This window comes from Monodelphis domestica, chromosome 3 (assembly GCF_027887165.1).
Source record: "Monodelphis domestica isolate mMonDom1 chromosome 3, mMonDom1.pri, whole genome shotgun sequence".
Classification (NCBI taxonomy): Eukaryota; Metazoa; Chordata; class Mammalia; order Didelphimorphia; family Didelphidae; genus Monodelphis; species Monodelphis domestica.
Window position 1 is genome coordinate 374,171,427 of NC_077229.1, and position 18,568 is coordinate 374,189,994.

The following is an 18,568-nucleotide window of genomic DNA, read 5'->3' on the forward strand; positions in this document are numbered from 1 at the left end:
CATCATGTATATTTCAGCCCATACTCAGTGGTATATGAGTCTAAGTTAGCAGACATTAATTTTATTTCTGGATCCATCACTTACTACAAGTGTGAACTTGTGCAAGTCATTTTGTGTTTTTGTGCCAGAGTTCCTTGTCTTTAAAAAATGGAATTGGAATAAATGATCTCTTCTTCTAGCTCTACATTTCTATGACTATGAAATGTAATGAGTTTTGTGCATTTACTACCTGCTGTTTGAACAAATACTTCTTTTTATTTATCCTAAACCTACCTTATTTAAGCTTTAAGTGTTCCCTTGTCAGTGTCCTCTGGAATTTAGTGAACCTAGACTTCTTCACTTCATAGCCTTCATAGTTGTATAGACTTTGATGAAATCTTTTCTTTCTGACTTCTTTTGAGACTGAAGAGTTTTTCATTCATCTTTATATAGCTGCTGCTATTCTCTTGATCATTTTAGTTGTCCTCTATTCCTCTGATAGCTTTCTGAAGATACAGTGACCAAGACTGAACATGATATTTCTGAAACAGTTTTATACAAGGATAAAATATGTATCTAAAAAACTAGCTAGGCAAGCACTACTAAGCTGAGACCAGAAAAGATGGCAACCATCTTTCTCTACTCCATGTCTTTTACCTACCTTCTCCATTTCCCTCAGGCTCCTTGCTTTGGGATTACTTGTCTCCTTCCTAGAGGAGTTATATTCTCCTGTGCTCCAATCTCATTTCCATCTAAGATTCCATAGGAACAATTTTACTTGGTGCTCTAATTTAAGGGGTCCTTCTCCACGGGATGGGGAGAAGCGAAAAACTACTCAGAAAATGAAAATGAATCAGGTGTGGAACAGGAAGGTTTATTCTCACATGGAAAAGGAATGCTAAGCAATAAGAAATCATAGATTGATCACAATCAATTTGGAAGTTAATATATAAAGTCTTCTTTGGACATTTGTATCAAGGCTGACTCATTTGCTGTTTTTATATCACTTATATTGAAAGCAACTTGATCAGTGCCAAGGGAACCCTTTTATTATGCTGGTAGTTTCCTTCTCTATGGGCAACTCTTTTTTTTTCTTTGTGTATCTCACTATCATTGTTGCCATTGCCATTAAATCAGCTAATGTATTGTGCCTTTTGAGACACACAGTGTCCTGTACCAAGAGAAAGAGGACACAAACAGGAGGCACCTCCATTCTAGTCACAGACTTGCCTAGGAGACCCGGCGCTCCTGGGCTGGAGGGATTTTCCTTCAGTGCTCAGAGAATTGTCCTTATTCTTTGAAGCCAGTAGGAATGACAAATCTGAATTGTAGGAAATGCCTTTTTTGTGTTTCTTCAGAGTTCCAGTTCTATAGACATTCAGCCATTGAAAAAATGTCTTCAAGATAGAGAATAGCTTTACCTCCTCAGAAGAAGGAGGGCAAGGATGCCACACTAAATTTATTTTCATGGCTCTTTTTTTTAAAACCCTTACCTTCCTTCTTGGAATCAATATTATATATTGGCTCTAAGGCAGAAGATTGGTAAGGGCTAGGCAATGGGGGTTAAGTGACTTGCCCAGGGTCACACAGCTGGGAAGTGTTTGAGGCCAGTTTTGAACCCAGGACTTCTCATTTCTGGGCCTGGCTCTCAATCCACTGAGTCACCTACCTATCCTGAAGGGGTTTTTCTTGATGTATGCCAAGGTGCTTTTTAAAAATATTAATTATAGTACCACATTAAACCAATCTTGAAGAAACAATCTATAATGACTTTTCTAGGTCACAATCTATGATTCCAATTTTTTATATTCAAGTACCTTGTAATGTGCCCCCATTGGAACACTTTTTTTTTTACCTGCAGATACAGAAATACATATATTTTGAGCCTAAACTGTGTTAAAAATGCTTTAAATGAAAAGGATATCCAAAGACAAAAGAGTCATTCATCAATGACTCTTGATAATAATATGGTTATAAGATTGAAAATAGTCTTTCGGATTCTGAGCATGGATGTCCAAAGGGGAGCAAGAAATGTTTTAGTATTAAAACCTGGGGTGATTTAGTCTAACTAGATTGAGAATCTTCACAAGGCCTAAGCCCCTCTGTAAAGGAAGAAAGGAAGGCAAGACAAAAATAGTTATCAAGTGTCTGCTATGTACCTGGCATCAGGCTAAATGTTTGGCAAGCAGTATCTCATTTGGTCTTCATAACAATCCCTGGGCATTAGGTGCTTTTATTATCCTCATTTTCTAGCTGAGGAAACTGAGGAAGACTTATCAGGGGCACACAGTTGGATGTGAACTTAGATCTTCCTGACTTCAGGCCTAGGATTCTATATGCTTTATCTAGCTGCCTCTAAGGATTTAGCTTCACCCTGTCTCCTTGACACATATTATTCCCTGACTTTGATCAGTCATCTTAGAAAGTCGTGGATGGCTAGATCGATAATCATTGCCCTCGGAAAAGTAATAATACATTTGAATTAATTAATCTAGACAGTAAAATAGGTAAGTCAGATTCTTATGACTGGATTATATCATTTTAAGACCACAGAACCACTACCTGCAGCTCATGAAATCAGGTCATGCTTCCAGCCACTGACCGTTACTATAAGCAAGGTGGCCAGGAACTTCCTGCTCTTTCTCACTCCAGCCTTAGCTCCGTTTTTTTGTTCCATGTCCTCCAGTTTCCAAAGCAGCCGTACCTGGGAAATAATAACAGCAGCAACATCTCGCTTTCAACTTGTATGTCAGAGTGAGGCTTCCCAGAAGCCCATAAAAGGGTAATGTTCCTTGAGCTTTGTTCTCCCTCAGTAGCCTACACGTTTATAGCATTGCTTCCCTGGTCTCTACTTTATGCTCTGTTAATATAGCTTAAATTGATTTGGACATTCGGTTCATTTGGCTAAGATGAAAAGTCTAAATAATTATGGACTGTGAAGATAAAGGTAGAAGGAAATTAGCACTGAAAATAAAACTTTTTATGACCCTATAAGGTAGCTTTGAAAAACTGAAGGAATTTGATTAGTTAAATTCAACAAACATTTATGAAATGCTTACTCTGTGCCAGTCAGTATACATTGGTTGGGATTTCAGAGGAAAAAGTCCAAAATCCATCGTCCCTAAGGTACTTGCTTTGTTTGGTACAGTAGGGCACAGTTTTATAAGAACTCCACCCATGATTCAGGGATATGTGATTGGCAATGGAAAAAATAAAAGCAGGAGAAAACATAAAGTAAAAAAATGAAATTCAGTTCTCAGCCTGTGCTGCCATTTTCCCAAGCGACATAAAGTCTTGCAGCAGTTCACCCAATAGTGTTCAACCTTAGTCTGGGAAGCATTTGTGAATCATTACATTGTTTTGTGTCCTGTTTCAGTCTTTGTCCAGAGTTCTCACTTCTAACACGTGGTTTCTGCATCAGAGCAGTGCTTCTCTTTGTTTCCTTAATGCTATTTATTAATAATGGCTTCAAAATACAAAAGTAGTGATGCTGGTAGCTCTGAGAAAACTAAGAATAGTCCTAAAGTGCCTAGGGAGGTTCGTATAAGCAAGGAGTTTGCTATTATGCATAATTTTCTACTTTCAAGGTTAGAAAATCGAGACCATGGCAGGGTAGGTGACTTGTCCAAGGCTACACAGGTAGTCACTCCAAGAGGTAAGCTTTCCATTCCAGCATAAAACAATGCAAATAAATAGTCAACCTTCTTTATTTGAACTATCAGTGGAATGGCAGGAGTGGGAGGATAAAGCAGAGGAGAATCTAAGCATCATTCAATTTGATTTTGGTAATACTCACATTAGAATGTAAATGTGTATGGTCTTCTGGGAATTTTATTTAAATCAAAGTATGAATCGACACTGAGAAACTGACATAGTATCCAAAAAGCAGTTTGGCTTTCTCATCCTCAACAGGCTCAAATTATCCTTGTAATGTACTCCATTTTAGGAGTAGTGAACATCGCTCAGACTTAATGATGTAGACCTTTAGCCTTAAAGTGAAGCTAGTCTCTCTCAATGCTTCACAAGAGCAGAAAAATGGCTGTTAGTTAAGTGTTGGAATTTCAAATGGAGAGCCAAGATGTCAACAAAGCTGGTACTCAAAGATGTTTACTGCCAGGAACCGGGAAAGCAAAATTTACCATATATTGCTGTGATGAATCTTCTCTTATTTATTTTCATTAAAATTAGTTGATTATTTAGTAATTTTTCTCCCTAAATATTTCTTAGGTAATTGATTTGATTCTACAAACTTTTCCCCTTTGTCTTCCTTATGCTTGACTTAAGGAGGATTGATAAGTGTTCTTGGAATGGTTTCCATAAGAGCTCTGCTGCTCAAATGCCTTGAATTTTCTAAGACATTTAGGCTAAGCTTAGTCATTTTCTTCTATCATATGTATTTTAAATTTGATGGTGATTTATTTCTCAGCTTCTTTATCTTTAGTAGAGAAGTGCTTCCTAAAATTGTTTGAAGAAAAAATTGCTTCCATCAGATGCTTGGTTCTATTCCTAGAGTACAGGTTTTTATTATTTGTTGTACTTCATATTACTTTATTTCTCAAATTAAAGGATAAATGGTCAGAACAGAAAGTGATCTATGGAAACTTACCCATTGCCAAAGACAGAAATATCTGTCTTATTCCTTTTGAATTTTTCATGCTGTTGTTTTTTTAAAGCTAGAGGGATTAAGAGATAAAGAAGATGAGCCTAAAGCTCTTTACTTGATTTAAATGTACTACGATGATAACCAGGTTGAGATATTTCTACCTTTCTCCACTAATTGTAATATAAACTAAAAAAATTTTCCCTTTAGTAAAGTCATATTTATCAAAGGACAGTTTTATGTAGTTGTAATAGGACTTTTCATAGTTTGACAAAATCTAGGTAAAACACTATGGGTATATATTGCAGCCCCTTTGAAAATCAATTTAAAATAATTCATAATTTATCCAGCCACAGTGACTTGGTGATGCATAAAAAATCTGTTTTAAGAATATGCACAAACTGGAAAACATATTGGGCATTTCAGCACCAAGTAGTAAACATAGCAGAGTTCTGTAGTCATATGCCACATTTACAGGAATGTTGACCTTTTAAAGGGTCGCCATTTGCCTTATGTTTTTGACAATTCAGCATCTGTTGTTTTATTTTAATAGCAAAGAAATAGAAAATGGCATGATTTTGAACTTTGTAACTATAAAGCTTAACATCTAGTAATGAGAATATTCCTTGAGGAGAGGGACCTTTTTTTCCTCTTTATTTCCCCAGAAACTAGCCTTAGTACAGGAGTCATTGAATGAAAATACACATTCCCTGGCTTTTTGGGAACATGAGAACATATTTAGACAAGTCATGAGAGCTTTTTCCGTGTCCAATTGTAGATCTATCTAATTGCTAAATATCCATACACAGATGATCTGTTCTATGAGTTTTGTGTAGTATCTATTCTCTGGGTTGTGTTTGGTAAATTCTCAGTTCTAGTATCTCCTGGGACATTTCTCCCCATGGGTACAGAGAAGGTGATTCTACTGGATATTAGCCAAAAGAAAACATAATTAGGAATGAAGATCTATTGCTAAAAAAAATAAGCATAGCATGTGTTCAAAGCCACAATGACATGATTTGTACATTGTCTGCTCTTTTGAGTTATCCTTGAAAATGTATGAAAAATGGACCTATTAAATCCATGAAAACAGATGTTAACATTTCTTCTTATTACTGAGGAGTAAATATCTTCATGGGCTGTACATAGAAAATGTTCACTAAAATTTTGTTGTGAATGATTGGTGATTTAGATGAAAAGACTAACTGCAACGGATGGCCTAGCTCTGTTCTTAGGCCCCTTTCCTGATAATAATGACTATGGGGCCATATGCTCACTTAGATTGCTAAATATGATTTTAGCATGTGAGTTTTCTAAAGATATGTTTCTTGTGAAGTCATCAAGCATTTATTAAGTTGTTTGTGCCAAGGATCTTACTTAGAGCTGAGTTTGCAAATTCAAGTTAGTCCTACCCTCCGGGAGCTTACATTCTAATGGTAGAAGGCAATTCATAAAAGGAACTTAAAAGAAGGAAATAAGCATTTATATAACACCTACTGTGTGCCAGACACTATGCTAAGCCCTTAATTTGTACATTTTTGTTACATTCTTACCTTCCACCTTAGAATTGATAATAAGCATCAATTCTAAGGCAAAAGAGCAGTAAGGACTAGATAACTGGGGGTAAGTGATTTGGCCAGGGTCATACAGTGAGGATGTGTCTGAGGCCATATTTGGACCCCAGACCAAATCTCTCTCCAGGCCTGGCTCTATATCGACTGATCCATATAGCTGCCACTAGGATTGGGAAGAAAAGGATGTCCAACAGGGGCACTGAAGAGAAAGTAAAGAAAACCCAAGCAAAGGGTCAGGGAGGGTAGTCCAGAGAAGAATGAAGACATATGTGCGTGAACCTCCTTAAATTGGAGGTCCTGGGGTGAGTCACAAAGATGGAGGGTACTTCCAGTGTGGGAGGTTCAGGGCTGGAGTGAGATTCCAGGGTGCACAGGTTTTGAAGGCATCATAAGCAAAAGTGTCAGGAGTGGTCTGCAAGGAGTTAGGTTAGTGACTACTCCGTAAGCATTTATTAAGTACCTGCTCTGTGCCAAGCACTGTGCTAAAGTTTGGGGATATAAAGAAAGGTAAAGGATAGTCTCTGACCTCAAGGAGCTCACAGTCTAATGGGGAAGAAGACAATGGGCAAATAAATATGTGCCACAACAGAGGGGAAGCATTAGAACTGGAGAGATTGGGAAAGGCTACCTTTAGAAAATGGGACTTAGGACTCAAAAGAAGCCAGAGAAGTCAGGAAACAGCCTTGAAAGGAGAAATTTGGCATTTTCTTAAGAGATTGATTTAAAAGGAATAAGCCAGTTCAGTCAGGAAGCTTTCTTAGGGAAAGTCATTTGAACGAGTTTGGATTGATCTGGATGACCTCAATTTGCTGTAGAAATGGTCCTTCAGAGTCATTAAAAGATGGAAAATTCTGGGGGCAGCTGGGTGGCTCAGTGGATTGAGAGTCAGGCCCAGAGATAGGAGGTCCTGGGTTCAAACCTGGCCTCAGACACTTCCCAGCTGTGTGACCCTGGGCAAGTCACTTGACCCCTATTGCCTAGCCCTTACCACTCTTGTGCCTTGGAGCCAATACACAGTATTGATTCAAAGATGGAAGGTGAGGGTTTAAAAAAAAAAGATGGAAAATTCTTTTTTTCCCTCCTTAATAAAAAAGCAACCTTTGGGAAATGCTTGTAAATATTCCACCATCTGGGTTGTAAAGTAATTTGAATGAATATGAAATGTATTTATCACTTCTGAATTTAGAATGATTGTGACTGGTAAAACAATTGCAGTTGCTGTGCACAGCCCTGAACAGAAAAAATGGGAGATTCAGAATTCAGAGCATCACTAAAAGATCTGTACTAAGAGCTCTTTTATGCCTTTGCATTACCAAGAGGGATAGATGGCCTAAGAACCAACCAATATTCTGGGAACCCATATTCCTGGACAGAGATGCTTGATCTGGTCCACTTTGAAGTTGACCACTAATGGCAGCCTCTCTTCCAGTAGTTCTGTCCCACCAGGGAAGTCCTCTGGGTCAGGGAACACGAGCCCATTCTCTCGCTTCCTGAGCAACCCAAACCACTTCAACTCCTCTAATTTTAAGACTTTTTGCAGTGTCAGCCTCACAATATCTACATATCTCCATGATTTGCACAGTGTCTCCCTATCATAAAAATGGTAAGATTTGAGGGAAATCAAAAGCAATTCATTTTTGGAAAAGAGTGTCTGATTTAAGACATCACTAAAAAAATTTAATCAACAAATCTAAAAGAGCTTATCAAGTGCCTACTATATGCCAGACAATGTGCTAAGTACTATGGATTCAGAGAAAGGCAAAACCTCTCGCTGACCCCAAGCTTACAATCTCATCTCAAGACACATTAATAGGTACCTTCCAAGCGCTATATATAGTAGATAAGAGGTAACTTCATCTTCTCTTATGCCTAGTGTGAGATTATTTCAATAAATGGAATCCCTTTCTTTTACCTGTTCAGCTGCACTTAGAAACAATAAGGTATCAAAGACTAGAAGGAGAGGTCCATGAAACTGGAGCATGGGTACTGGAGGCTTTCCAGATAGCATGACCTGGAGGGCTAAAAGAAAAGGCAGAGGGCGAGAAGTGAGTGGTTTTTCCATCTGTCTGGTATTGACCTCTGGAGGGACTGAGGCACAGCTTTTCAGAATGGGAAGGAACCCCAGAGACCATCCAGCCCAACCTGTATCCAAACAGCAATCCCTTCTTCAGTATTCCCAAACCAGAGCTCATCCAGAGGATGGGAGGAAAATCACCGAGCTTCGCAATGTTAGCAGTTACCTAGCCTGATCTTCTTTTGCTCTGCAAATCGCTACAAGATGTCCTTTGGAACCACAGCTCCTTCTTATTTTAGGGAAAGCAGACAAATTGCTTCCAACCTTTGACTTCAAACTTCAGGGCTTCTGTCAAAGCATTTGTAAAGAGTTGGGCATACGGCTAAATTAGAATTAATATGATTCCTGAATATGACTTAGCCTTACTACTAACTGCAAAAGGAGCTCAAAACAGATAGGATTTTTAGAGGAACAAAGAAGGGCTGTTCTTTTGATAAAGTAGATCTTCATCTTAATTATAAAATATATGTATACAATATACATATGATGTACTTATTTTTAGAAGCATGTACACACATACATCTAGCTAGGTGACCTGGAGTCAAGGGAGTCCCAAATTTATCCCCAAACACTAGCTATACAACCTTGGGCAAAGTTACTTTACCCTGGTTTCCTCAGTTTCCTCATCTATAAAATGAGCTGAAGAAAGAAATGGCAGACCACTCCATTTCTTTACCTAGAAAACTCTAAATAGAGTCTCAAAGAGTCAGAAATAACTATATGTATGTGCTTTATTTCATGCATTTCCATATAACTTGAGTCCTGTCATCTCTTAAAATATAACAATAACCTCTCCTATACCCCAAACATTAGGTAGAAAGGTTATTTTACTCTGTTTTTTTGAAAGTGATATAGAAATTGTGGGAGGCAGTTTTCTATTCCTAAAAGTTATCTGAATCTTGAATGCCATAGATCTTCTTCCTACTGAATTTCAAAAGGAAACCAAAATAGTTCGTCTCCTTAAGGGATAAAAAGAGGGTGTTCTGTTATTCAAAAATTTAATGGTAATACTAATTTTTTCCCAATTATGTGTTTTGGGAGGTCATTAAATTCTCTTTATTTCTGAGCTATAAATTATAGGAATTTATGTGCCTCAGTGTATAATTATGTTTATTAATGTCTCTAAAAATGATTATCTTACTGGATTACTATTACATTTTATTCCTTGGGAGAGAAGAGAAAATTTTTGAATAAGTAAATCTAGAGTTCAGTCTCTACTAGGTTTAATGTTCTTTAGTCACTCAACCTATTCAGTGACTGACTTTCATACTTGCTGCTGAATAAACAACTTAACTGCATTTGCGTTTTGCTATGATGTTGTGGTAACTCTAATCCTATTGAATTTCAAGGCTTATTAAAGGAATTTCTATTGGTTTCTTCAAAAATAATTTTTTAAAATATAGACTAGAAGGCTGAATCTGGCTAAGCAGAGATATTTTCCCTAATTTTGTAGACATTACCAAAACATACTGTTCAAGGGAAAAGAGGTGTAACCCTTCCCAAATCACAATTTTCTTTCTCCTTAACTCTTTCCCAAGGAAGGGGTTAGTTTCACATGTGTTTGAACAGGGGTTAAAGAAAAACAAAATTGTTGAAGTGGTAGCACTGGAATTTCTTGCAAATCTCCAAACCAGGATAGAAATCTTAAATGATAGAAACTTATTATAGGTTTATGAAAGAGAGTTGGAACCAGCTTGTAGAAATCTACCAAAAAGGACATTTTTCTTTTGGAAAATACTAGTGTGGCTTTTTGTTATAGTAACTTTAATCTATGTCAGAAGAATAGCTCTGACATCATCCAAGAGACGATTCCCTTAAAGCTAAACATTTTAGGTCATTTCTTTAAAGGTGAATCTCTTTAGAACTTCAGCATCCACAGTTTCACTCTCATTTTATAGAACATTTAGAACTTTTTGAGCCTGTGCAAAGGCTTCAAAACATGGTTTTATTAAAAGAAAATCTCAGATAAAGAAGCTGATAATATCCAAATGGTGAGTTTTTTAAAGGAGTCATTCATTTAATAGTAATCACCATGGTAAATAATGCAGCTCATTTAACATTCTTCACCTCTCAGACTTCAACTGATCAGGAACATTTTTCAGCTGGAAACCTTAAATGGAGGGAATTCAAGGCCTTAGGACAGTGATGGTGAGCCTTTTAGAAATGGAGTACTGGGCCCCGCCCCCACTCTCCCCAGACTGAGTGTTGCACTTGCCTTCCCCCTCCCTCAGATGGAGTGCTGTGCTCCTCTCACCCTACATTCTTTACCCCACATAGGGGAGGGGCAAAGCACTTCCCTTGGGCTCTTGGATGGTGGGACTGCTGCCTGTGAGCTGTCCCCCTTACCCTCTGTGTGCTCCCACTGGGCTTCTGGGCAGAGGGGCATGTGATGTACAGAATTGTCATCAGGCATGGTGGAGAAAGGGAGGAGAGCAGTTCTGACTGAGTCCCTCTGCCTTTCTAGTAATAAACCCTGGGGTTGGGGGTGGGGAGGGTGGCTGAGTTCCCACAAAGAGTGCTCTGTGTGCAATCTTTGGCACCCATTCCATAGGCTCACCATCATTGCTTTAGGATGTAGGCACCCATTTTCTTATTTGCCTCTGAATAAGAACTCTTAGGTTCTTGAGGGGTATGTAAGTGCTTCTGATTTGCTTATAATAACTAGGACTATGACTGTAAAATGAATATTCATCTGCAATAGAATAAATATGTAGAAATTTCATTAAATATTTCTTTAAATATAGACCGAGGATCCAAAATGGCTCGGAATTTCTGGCCAAGGTAACCTTCTCCTCAGGATATTATTTCAGAATGGCAAAATATAAAAAAGGAACACATACCTATTTAGGCTTGCAGGAAACATCCACCCAAACTCTCAATGGAGAGTTATATAATTATAGACAGAGATGAAGAATATTTTCTTTCTAGAAACCTAGGGGTAATGTGGTTTAGTCTGTCCAGTCTCAAAAGCTTTCATCTATGCTAATAGAAAGAAATATTTCCTAACAATGACTCATATCAGCAAAGAGAAGGAAAACATCTAGCTTGTTCTACCAGAAACCACAGCCATTGGACAGAGTGAAATACTATGTTGATGCAGGTCATCTCGGTCAAGTATTCATGCCTTTAGCTGTGGGCTTAGATCTTGAAAAAAGCTGAAGTCTGGATAATTGTATATCCTAGTTGATTCCCATTTTCCGGAGCTACTATATAGAGTTTCACTGACATTAGATGAAGAAAAAAATCTGTTTTTCCAGGAAAAAATAAGAAAAAGGCAAGAGAGCAGCTGTGTCACAATGTTAGTGTATGTTAGGAAAAACTGGAACATTGCCGCCTCTGGGTTTTAACTCTTCCAGGAAGAATCTTCACTATAGCACCTACAACTTGACTTAAACCCAAAGAAAAATGCACAGGACACACAGAATGAAACTTTGTGATAGTAAATATAGGTCTGTGTACAAACTATATTAAAATATAGCCCTCATCAGTCATGCCCCATTTTTTGTGGCAGCATTGATTCCAAGATGGAAGGTAAAGGTTTTTTTTTTTTAATTAAAAATGTCATAGTAGAATCAGTGTCTTTATGTAAGTGCTGGCTCCACCCTCTAAGAGGTTTCTTTTGAGGACCTGTGCATTCGAATGAAGCACACAATCACGTACCTTCAACTATACTTCCTCATTTCAGCAACGTAAATATGTTTACTGAAGATGACATGTCAGAGTAGCATGTGGAAGGAAGAAGCAGGGTAGTTTTCCTAACTTTAAACCTAGCACTTTAGAGAATCCCAGGATCACAGATTTAGACCTGGTAAGGACCAAAGAGTTTATCCAGTCCAAACCCTTCCTTTTACAGATGAGGAAACTGAGACCTTGAGAGATTAAGTAACTTGATTAAGGCCACACAGATAGCGTTGGGCATCAATCAGGACTGAAATCTGCAGAGGAGAAAGGGCTGGACCTGGAGTCAGGAAGATGAGTTCAAATTAAGCCTCAAACACTTACTAGTAACCCTGGGCAGGTTAGTTTCCTAAACAGTAAAATGGGGATAATAAGAGTACGTGCCTTTCAGCATTGTTGGGAGAATAAAAAGGAGGTAACGCTTGTAAAGAACTTTGCAAACCTTTAAGCAATATACAAATGCTAGCTATTCTTGTTGTTGCTGTTGTTCGGTCGCTCAGTCTGGCCCAGCTCTTGGGGATGTCACGGACTTGAGCTACCCATGGGCATTTCTTGGCAAGGATTCTGCAATGGTTTGCCATTTCTTTCTCCAGTAGATGCAGTAGATTATTATTATCATTGCAGTAGAGAAATCAGCATGTCTTTGCAAATTTAGAAATGAGCTATATTGATAATGCAGAATGTTTACCACATTGATGTTGGCATGGTGAATGCCTGAGAGGTACTGCTTTCTACAAACACAGTGCCTGGTGCACGTTATATGCACATTGTGGGCTTAAGCTGGGCTGATTTTAAAATGAGCCACTTTCAGGTAGCTAACTCTCCTTTTGTTAATGTTGTTACTCATGTGATAACCTCTTTTCTCCTTTACCTCAAAAGTTCACATGAATTTATTGTTGGTCTCATTGTGGTGATATCTATACTTCCATCAGCATTAAAAAAAGGGGGGGGTTGAGACTGAGAGATGGTCATCCATGAAACATGGCGGGGGGGGGGGTGAGTAGCTTTGGATTGCTAGCTGGGAAAACTCCACCTTTCCCAGAAGGAAAGTGCACGCATGCATTGAAGTATAGATTTCCTCAGGCAACAAAGACTATTCTTTTATTTAGTTTATATCACTACTTATAGGGGTTCTTCTAGTGTTTTGCCACTTCAGCAGGAATGAAAGAGTCTTAACAGGAATCTGGCATATGTGACCGACTCCAAGTGATTTTCCTAGTCTCCACAGCTAAGTCATGAAATAGACTCATCATTCTTGCTTTTAAAATGCTTTCTAGTAATAGTAGTAGCACCTACTTCATGGATCTGTTAAGCAGATCTAATGAGCTAATACATGTATAATTCTTTGAAAAGCTTAAGGTATCTTAGAAATATTATTATTTCTAACCTATATTAAGTAAATACCTAGCATAAGTACTGATGGAATTGCCAAGAATAATGTCCTACACTGTGTATACTCACAGCACAGACACCCTAGTTTTCATTTTAGGAAGGGAGCATCTTGTATCCAAATCTGAACCTAGAAATACCAGGTACATACATAGAGCAGGGCCTTATTTTTTATCATCTGCAGTTGCCCAGAGTTCCTTACATTTCCCATGGGTCTTTCTTTCTCAAATTGCTTTAGCCTGCATTTGGTTTCATTAAGGGTCTTGTGGTCCATTCAGTAATTGACAGTGGCTATAGCATGGCCATCACCTTGGAAAAGGCTGATATTCTCATCACTCCGTGTTGTGTTTAAAGAGGTAGTCTAGCCTCCTCTCTCATCTATCAGAAATTTTTCAGATAAAATGACTTTTTAAACACATAGAAATTCCAGAACATAACTAAGAACATATAAAATTAATTCTTCCGAATGTCTTTAAGCAAATAAACCAAATAAACTTATTCTATGACACTAGAGATACCCTTGGTTTTGTTGGTCTTTCTTTCCTCACCTAGAAAATAAAGGAGTGGACTAGATTAATGGTCCTTCTAATTCTAATAGTCTGTAATTCTGAGAAGTATGCCCACTACTGATATTGGGGAAATATTCACTTATCCAGACTGAAATAAAGTGCTATCATCTGCGAAATTGTTTAACAAGTAAGTTAGTAGTTCAGATGAAGTAAAAAAATAAATTCTGTTTTTTCCTTTCATGTATTTGGACTGTCTCCTTAACACAGTATGTGGCAATCAGAGCTATGAATTTATGTAAATAATGTTCACCTATTAGCAGCCCCCCCATACCTCTAGCTCGTGTATAAGACTCTCAATATCATTGCCAAATGCTTTGTTCCACAATTTGGGGTACACAAAGTTTACAAATAAGCTTTTGGGGTATTCAAATGGCATAAGATTTATTTACTGCTAAAATTGTGTTGATTCTCTAGGCTGAGATCACAGCTCACACCTGTGAGCAGGATAATCAAATCAGATGGCACTGGCAAAGGAAGGCCAAAGGGAATTAATGGAACTGAAAACTCTAGAGGACAATAAAATCCCCTTCTTAGCTTGGGGACAATGTATACAGAATTTGAATGAGTCTTTTATTCTATTGTATAACAAGTATAATACAAAAAAGTGGTGGTGTAACTTTTTGCTAATGAGTTTATTCACTCTATGGTTTGTCATCAGTAAAATGAGAAGTTATACAAGATGGCCTTCGAAATTCCTTCTGTTTCTAGATATGTGATCTTATGATAAGAACACCACATTGATGGAGCGACCATTTTCCCATCAATATCTTATAGCAGTTATTAGTGTGTAATGGTGGCAAACGTTCAGGAAATACAAGGTAAAAGAAATAAGTATTTAATTATTAGTAATCAATGTTTTTGTTTTTTCCGGGAAGACAAAATAAAACACAAACAAGCCAGTTTCTCTTTCAAGAAGTTATATTGAAATGTATCTTGTCCTTTGGATTTTTAGAGATCACAGGGGTCCTGTCACGTTTTCTGGCAATGACAGTTGGAAAAGTGTGGTTCCTACTAGAAAACCCAAGAAAAGAAAAAAGATAAAATATCATGTGCTTGACATTGACTGGATTTCAATAAATAATAAGTTTCTAAAATGCAAAAGTTGTTTCTCTAGGCTAATGGAAAATATTCATGAAAACTATGCAGCACCTCAAAATACAATTAAAGGGAGACAAAGAGGACCCAGAATTCTGAAAGGAGTGTACTTTCAGAGAGATTCAAGTAGATGATTCTTTTCAAATTCATTTTAAAATGTACTCTAAAGATCTGTGGGAATTATTTGATTGTTAGATTTACATATTTATAAAAGAACAACTAGAATAATGTACCCTCAGAAAGGGAGTTAAAGCTCAGATGAGTGGCTGTGCCAAAGAAATCAACAGAAAATCATGGAGTCCTACAAAAATCAGAATGAGGTCTCCAATTGAATCGTTTCTAATGATGGCAAGTACCCTCAATGAACCTATCTACTTCATGATGTAATTATTTTGTCGAGTATAAATGAGTGTTACTGCAGAGTACTGATTTTTAAAAAATTAATAAAAACCATTGTGCACTGATATAGTTCCTGACTTTGTGCCTTTTGTTAGATGAATTCTAATTCATTCTCATTACCATCCTGGTGAAGGCAAGGGCATGTAGTAGAGCTGCCATTTTATTTAGTATCAAACCAAACCCCAAAGGTTAAATGAGTTTAAGGGGCAATTCAGTAAACTATTAATAAAAGTAGAATTTTGGAAGTCAATTCTCCTGAATTAGGCTTTCTCTATAATGCTGAAACGTCCAATTCGGTTTAAGTTTTTATTTTTTACTAATTCGATGTAAAATAAAATGAGTCAAAATTATTTGACAGGGCTATTGTTTAACTTAATTTGTGAATTTTTTTACCTGGATATTTTGGTGTTAGGTAGGCAGTGAGGCCAGATAATACTAGGACATATTTACTCATAATACTATACTATTGGTATCTTCTCTATCTCAATAGCAGATAGGGCCAGGACGGTTTCATTTCTCTTTGTATTCCCAGTGGCTAACCCAGAACCTATCACATAGTAGCTACTTGAATACCCAAATTCTTAGAGGTTGATTGATTACTTGATTGATACCTACACTGATTATTCATGAAAAGAACACAATCATTTACAAGATGTTTTAGTAAAAGAAACATTTGTTAGATTTTTGTGGATGTAAATGATAAAAAGCTGATTTAAGGTTTAGTAAATTTCTGACAACCTTTAGCCTAGCACTTTGCATGTGTTACTTGTTTATGTCTAAAATTTTATCCAGTCAGAAATTCTCCTCCTATTGATATGGATTGTTTCTTCTCTATACTTTTCTAATCCAATGTGATAATGGTCTGTGTTTTCCAATAAATAGCCCGTAGAGTAATGACCATATAGGACTTTTAATGTTGATCTTTTGCCAAAAATCAACCAATGAGCTGCATAAAGTGAATGCTTTGGAAATGCCTGTTGAATTGCATGATTTGGCCCTTCAGCTATTGAAACAAATCTTGGGGAGCTTCTTTGGAGGTATTTGGTCAACTACTTCCTAGATTTGTGCTGGCATCAGTACATGAGAGCAGGACCATAGAACTAGCAGGAATCTGAGAGAACATCTCATCGAAGCCCCTTTTTTAGCAGATGGGAAAAGTGGAGCACTGAGAATTTAGGTTACTTAAGCCAAGGTGGCACAGATTATTAGAGCCACTATTAGGATGAGAAACCAGCTTTGGATGCTCATACAGAGTGATTGCCACCATCCTCCCTGTTTAGCTGTGGTTCTATATAATGAAAAAGAGATATTCAGAAAGAACATTCTTAGTCACCAAAGAAAGATTAAATTATGTTCACTTTGTTGTACTTTTTCAGGAAAGTACACATCAACAGATTTAAATTCACATCAACAGAAATTTAAAACAAGTATCTGAATGGTTCTTAGGTAACTAGACAATTGAGCTTAGTTGAGCTAATTTGGTTATGAAACCAAGAAACACTTATTAGGCTCTTACAATGTGCCAGGTGCTGTTCTAAGTGCTGGGGATAGAATTAATAAAAAGAAAGGTAGTTCCTGCCCTCAGAGAGACAACAGGACACCAGGGGGAACCCAGCCTGGGACTTTTTTTGCCCATAGAGTTGAAACCAAGCAGAGCCGCAGTTTCAGAGTGGAGTGAGCCCCAAATCCAGTTTGTGGCCTCTATAGAGGTAGGCACGGAGGAGTTTCATACTCTGATCAGAAGTATAAAAAGGGCAGAGTGGGGTGGAGTCAATCAAGGCTAGCTAGCACCCTGGTGGTGAATTTAGAAGCGATGAACTTATCCTAGGATGGGCAAATTATTCCATGGAACTGAAACCTAAGTGGAATCAGAGCTTCTCATATTTCTTGAATATTCTGGTTAATTAAGGTCATATACTGATATTGCACATTCATAATGACGACCCAAAGGACATAAAAGATGCTAAACTGCCTTCTGAGATATCAAAGAAAGTCAAACTTAGGTTCTTTCTAATTTTAGTAAAATGTATTTTGTTGTATTCTTATTCTTAGCAGTAACCTATTCATGATATATAAGAGAATTCCCTATGAATCATAATATTTTTCCCAAGTAGAAAACTTTGGCTAATTTGAGGAATGGAAAACTGACCAGACCTCGAATTGCCTATGTGTCCATTGAGCTCATACTCCTAAATTCCGGATTTTAATTTGGTCTTTTCTTTTCCTGGATTTCAGGTCTCATTGTGCATGAAGGGGCAGCAGTTTACAGAGTGTTTAAGCGCTGGAGGGCAGTTAATTTGCACTGGGATGTATTAAATTATGACAAAGCCACAGACATAGAAGAAAGTAGCCGAGGAGAGTCTTCAACAAGTAGGACATTGTGGTTGCCACTGACAGCTTTGCGAAATAGAAACTTAGTTCACCCAACACAATTAACCTCACCGAGATTTCAGTGTGGCTATGTACTGTTACATCTGTTCAATCGAATGAGGCCCCATGAAGACTTGTCAGAAGATAACAGCTCGGGGGAGGTTGTGATGAGAGTGACTTCAGTGTAATGAAAATGTAAGGATAATGCACTGTGGACTGTCTAAACAGCATTTTGGAATGTAGTTGCAATGAATGGTGAAACCATAGCACTTCTAAAAACATATATGAACTTTTTAAAATTTGTGTTTTTTATATGAACAATGGAATTGCAAATACATTTTCTGAAAAAAAAATTCCCTTTGCGCTTTGTTTTGTGATTTATGACATCTTTTTATAAGTTGGTACTTGGAATCATTTGAAATATAATGTATGTGTTATTAGTTGACACAATGAAGAAACTGGTCCTTACAGCCAAAAATATTTTTCTTGCTTGTTTTAAATATATTTTTTAACCAAACTTTTTTGGCACTATGTGTAATTTTTTAGCTTTGCACCCGAGGGAGAAAGATTTTAGGTGGTGGGTAACAACATACACTAAAGAACCTATCAAGAAGCGAGCCAGATGTATAGTTATATGCACTCTCCAAATATTCTCTCACCTCGGATTGGCTGGTAGCACAGTGTGTATTGGGAGGCAACATGGGGTCATTGTGAAGAATTGAGAACAGATGCCCTACATACTCTCTAACTTTAAAAAATACTTGTCAGGGAACTAAATATTCATCTTTCCACTCCATGTGAAATACTCTCTCTTTGCATCAGTAAGCTGACAAAGATTGCC

General features: G+C 37.4%; 1 protein-coding gene across 1 annotated transcript in view; it reads left to right on the forward strand.

Annotated features, from left to right (window-relative positions):
- Positions 1-18,244, forward strand: part of MARCHF11 (membrane associated ring-CH-type finger 11) — a 144,224-nt gene extending 125,980 nt beyond the window's left edge. Inside the window, exon 4 of the mRNA XM_001373268.3 lies at positions 17,593-18,244. Coding sequence (XP_001373305.2) covers positions 17,593-17,915 — 323 coding nt within the window. The 3' untranslated portion in view covers positions 17,916-18,244. The remainder of the gene's footprint in view (positions 1-17,592) is intronic.
- Positions 18,245-18,568: the final 324 nt, after the last annotated feature.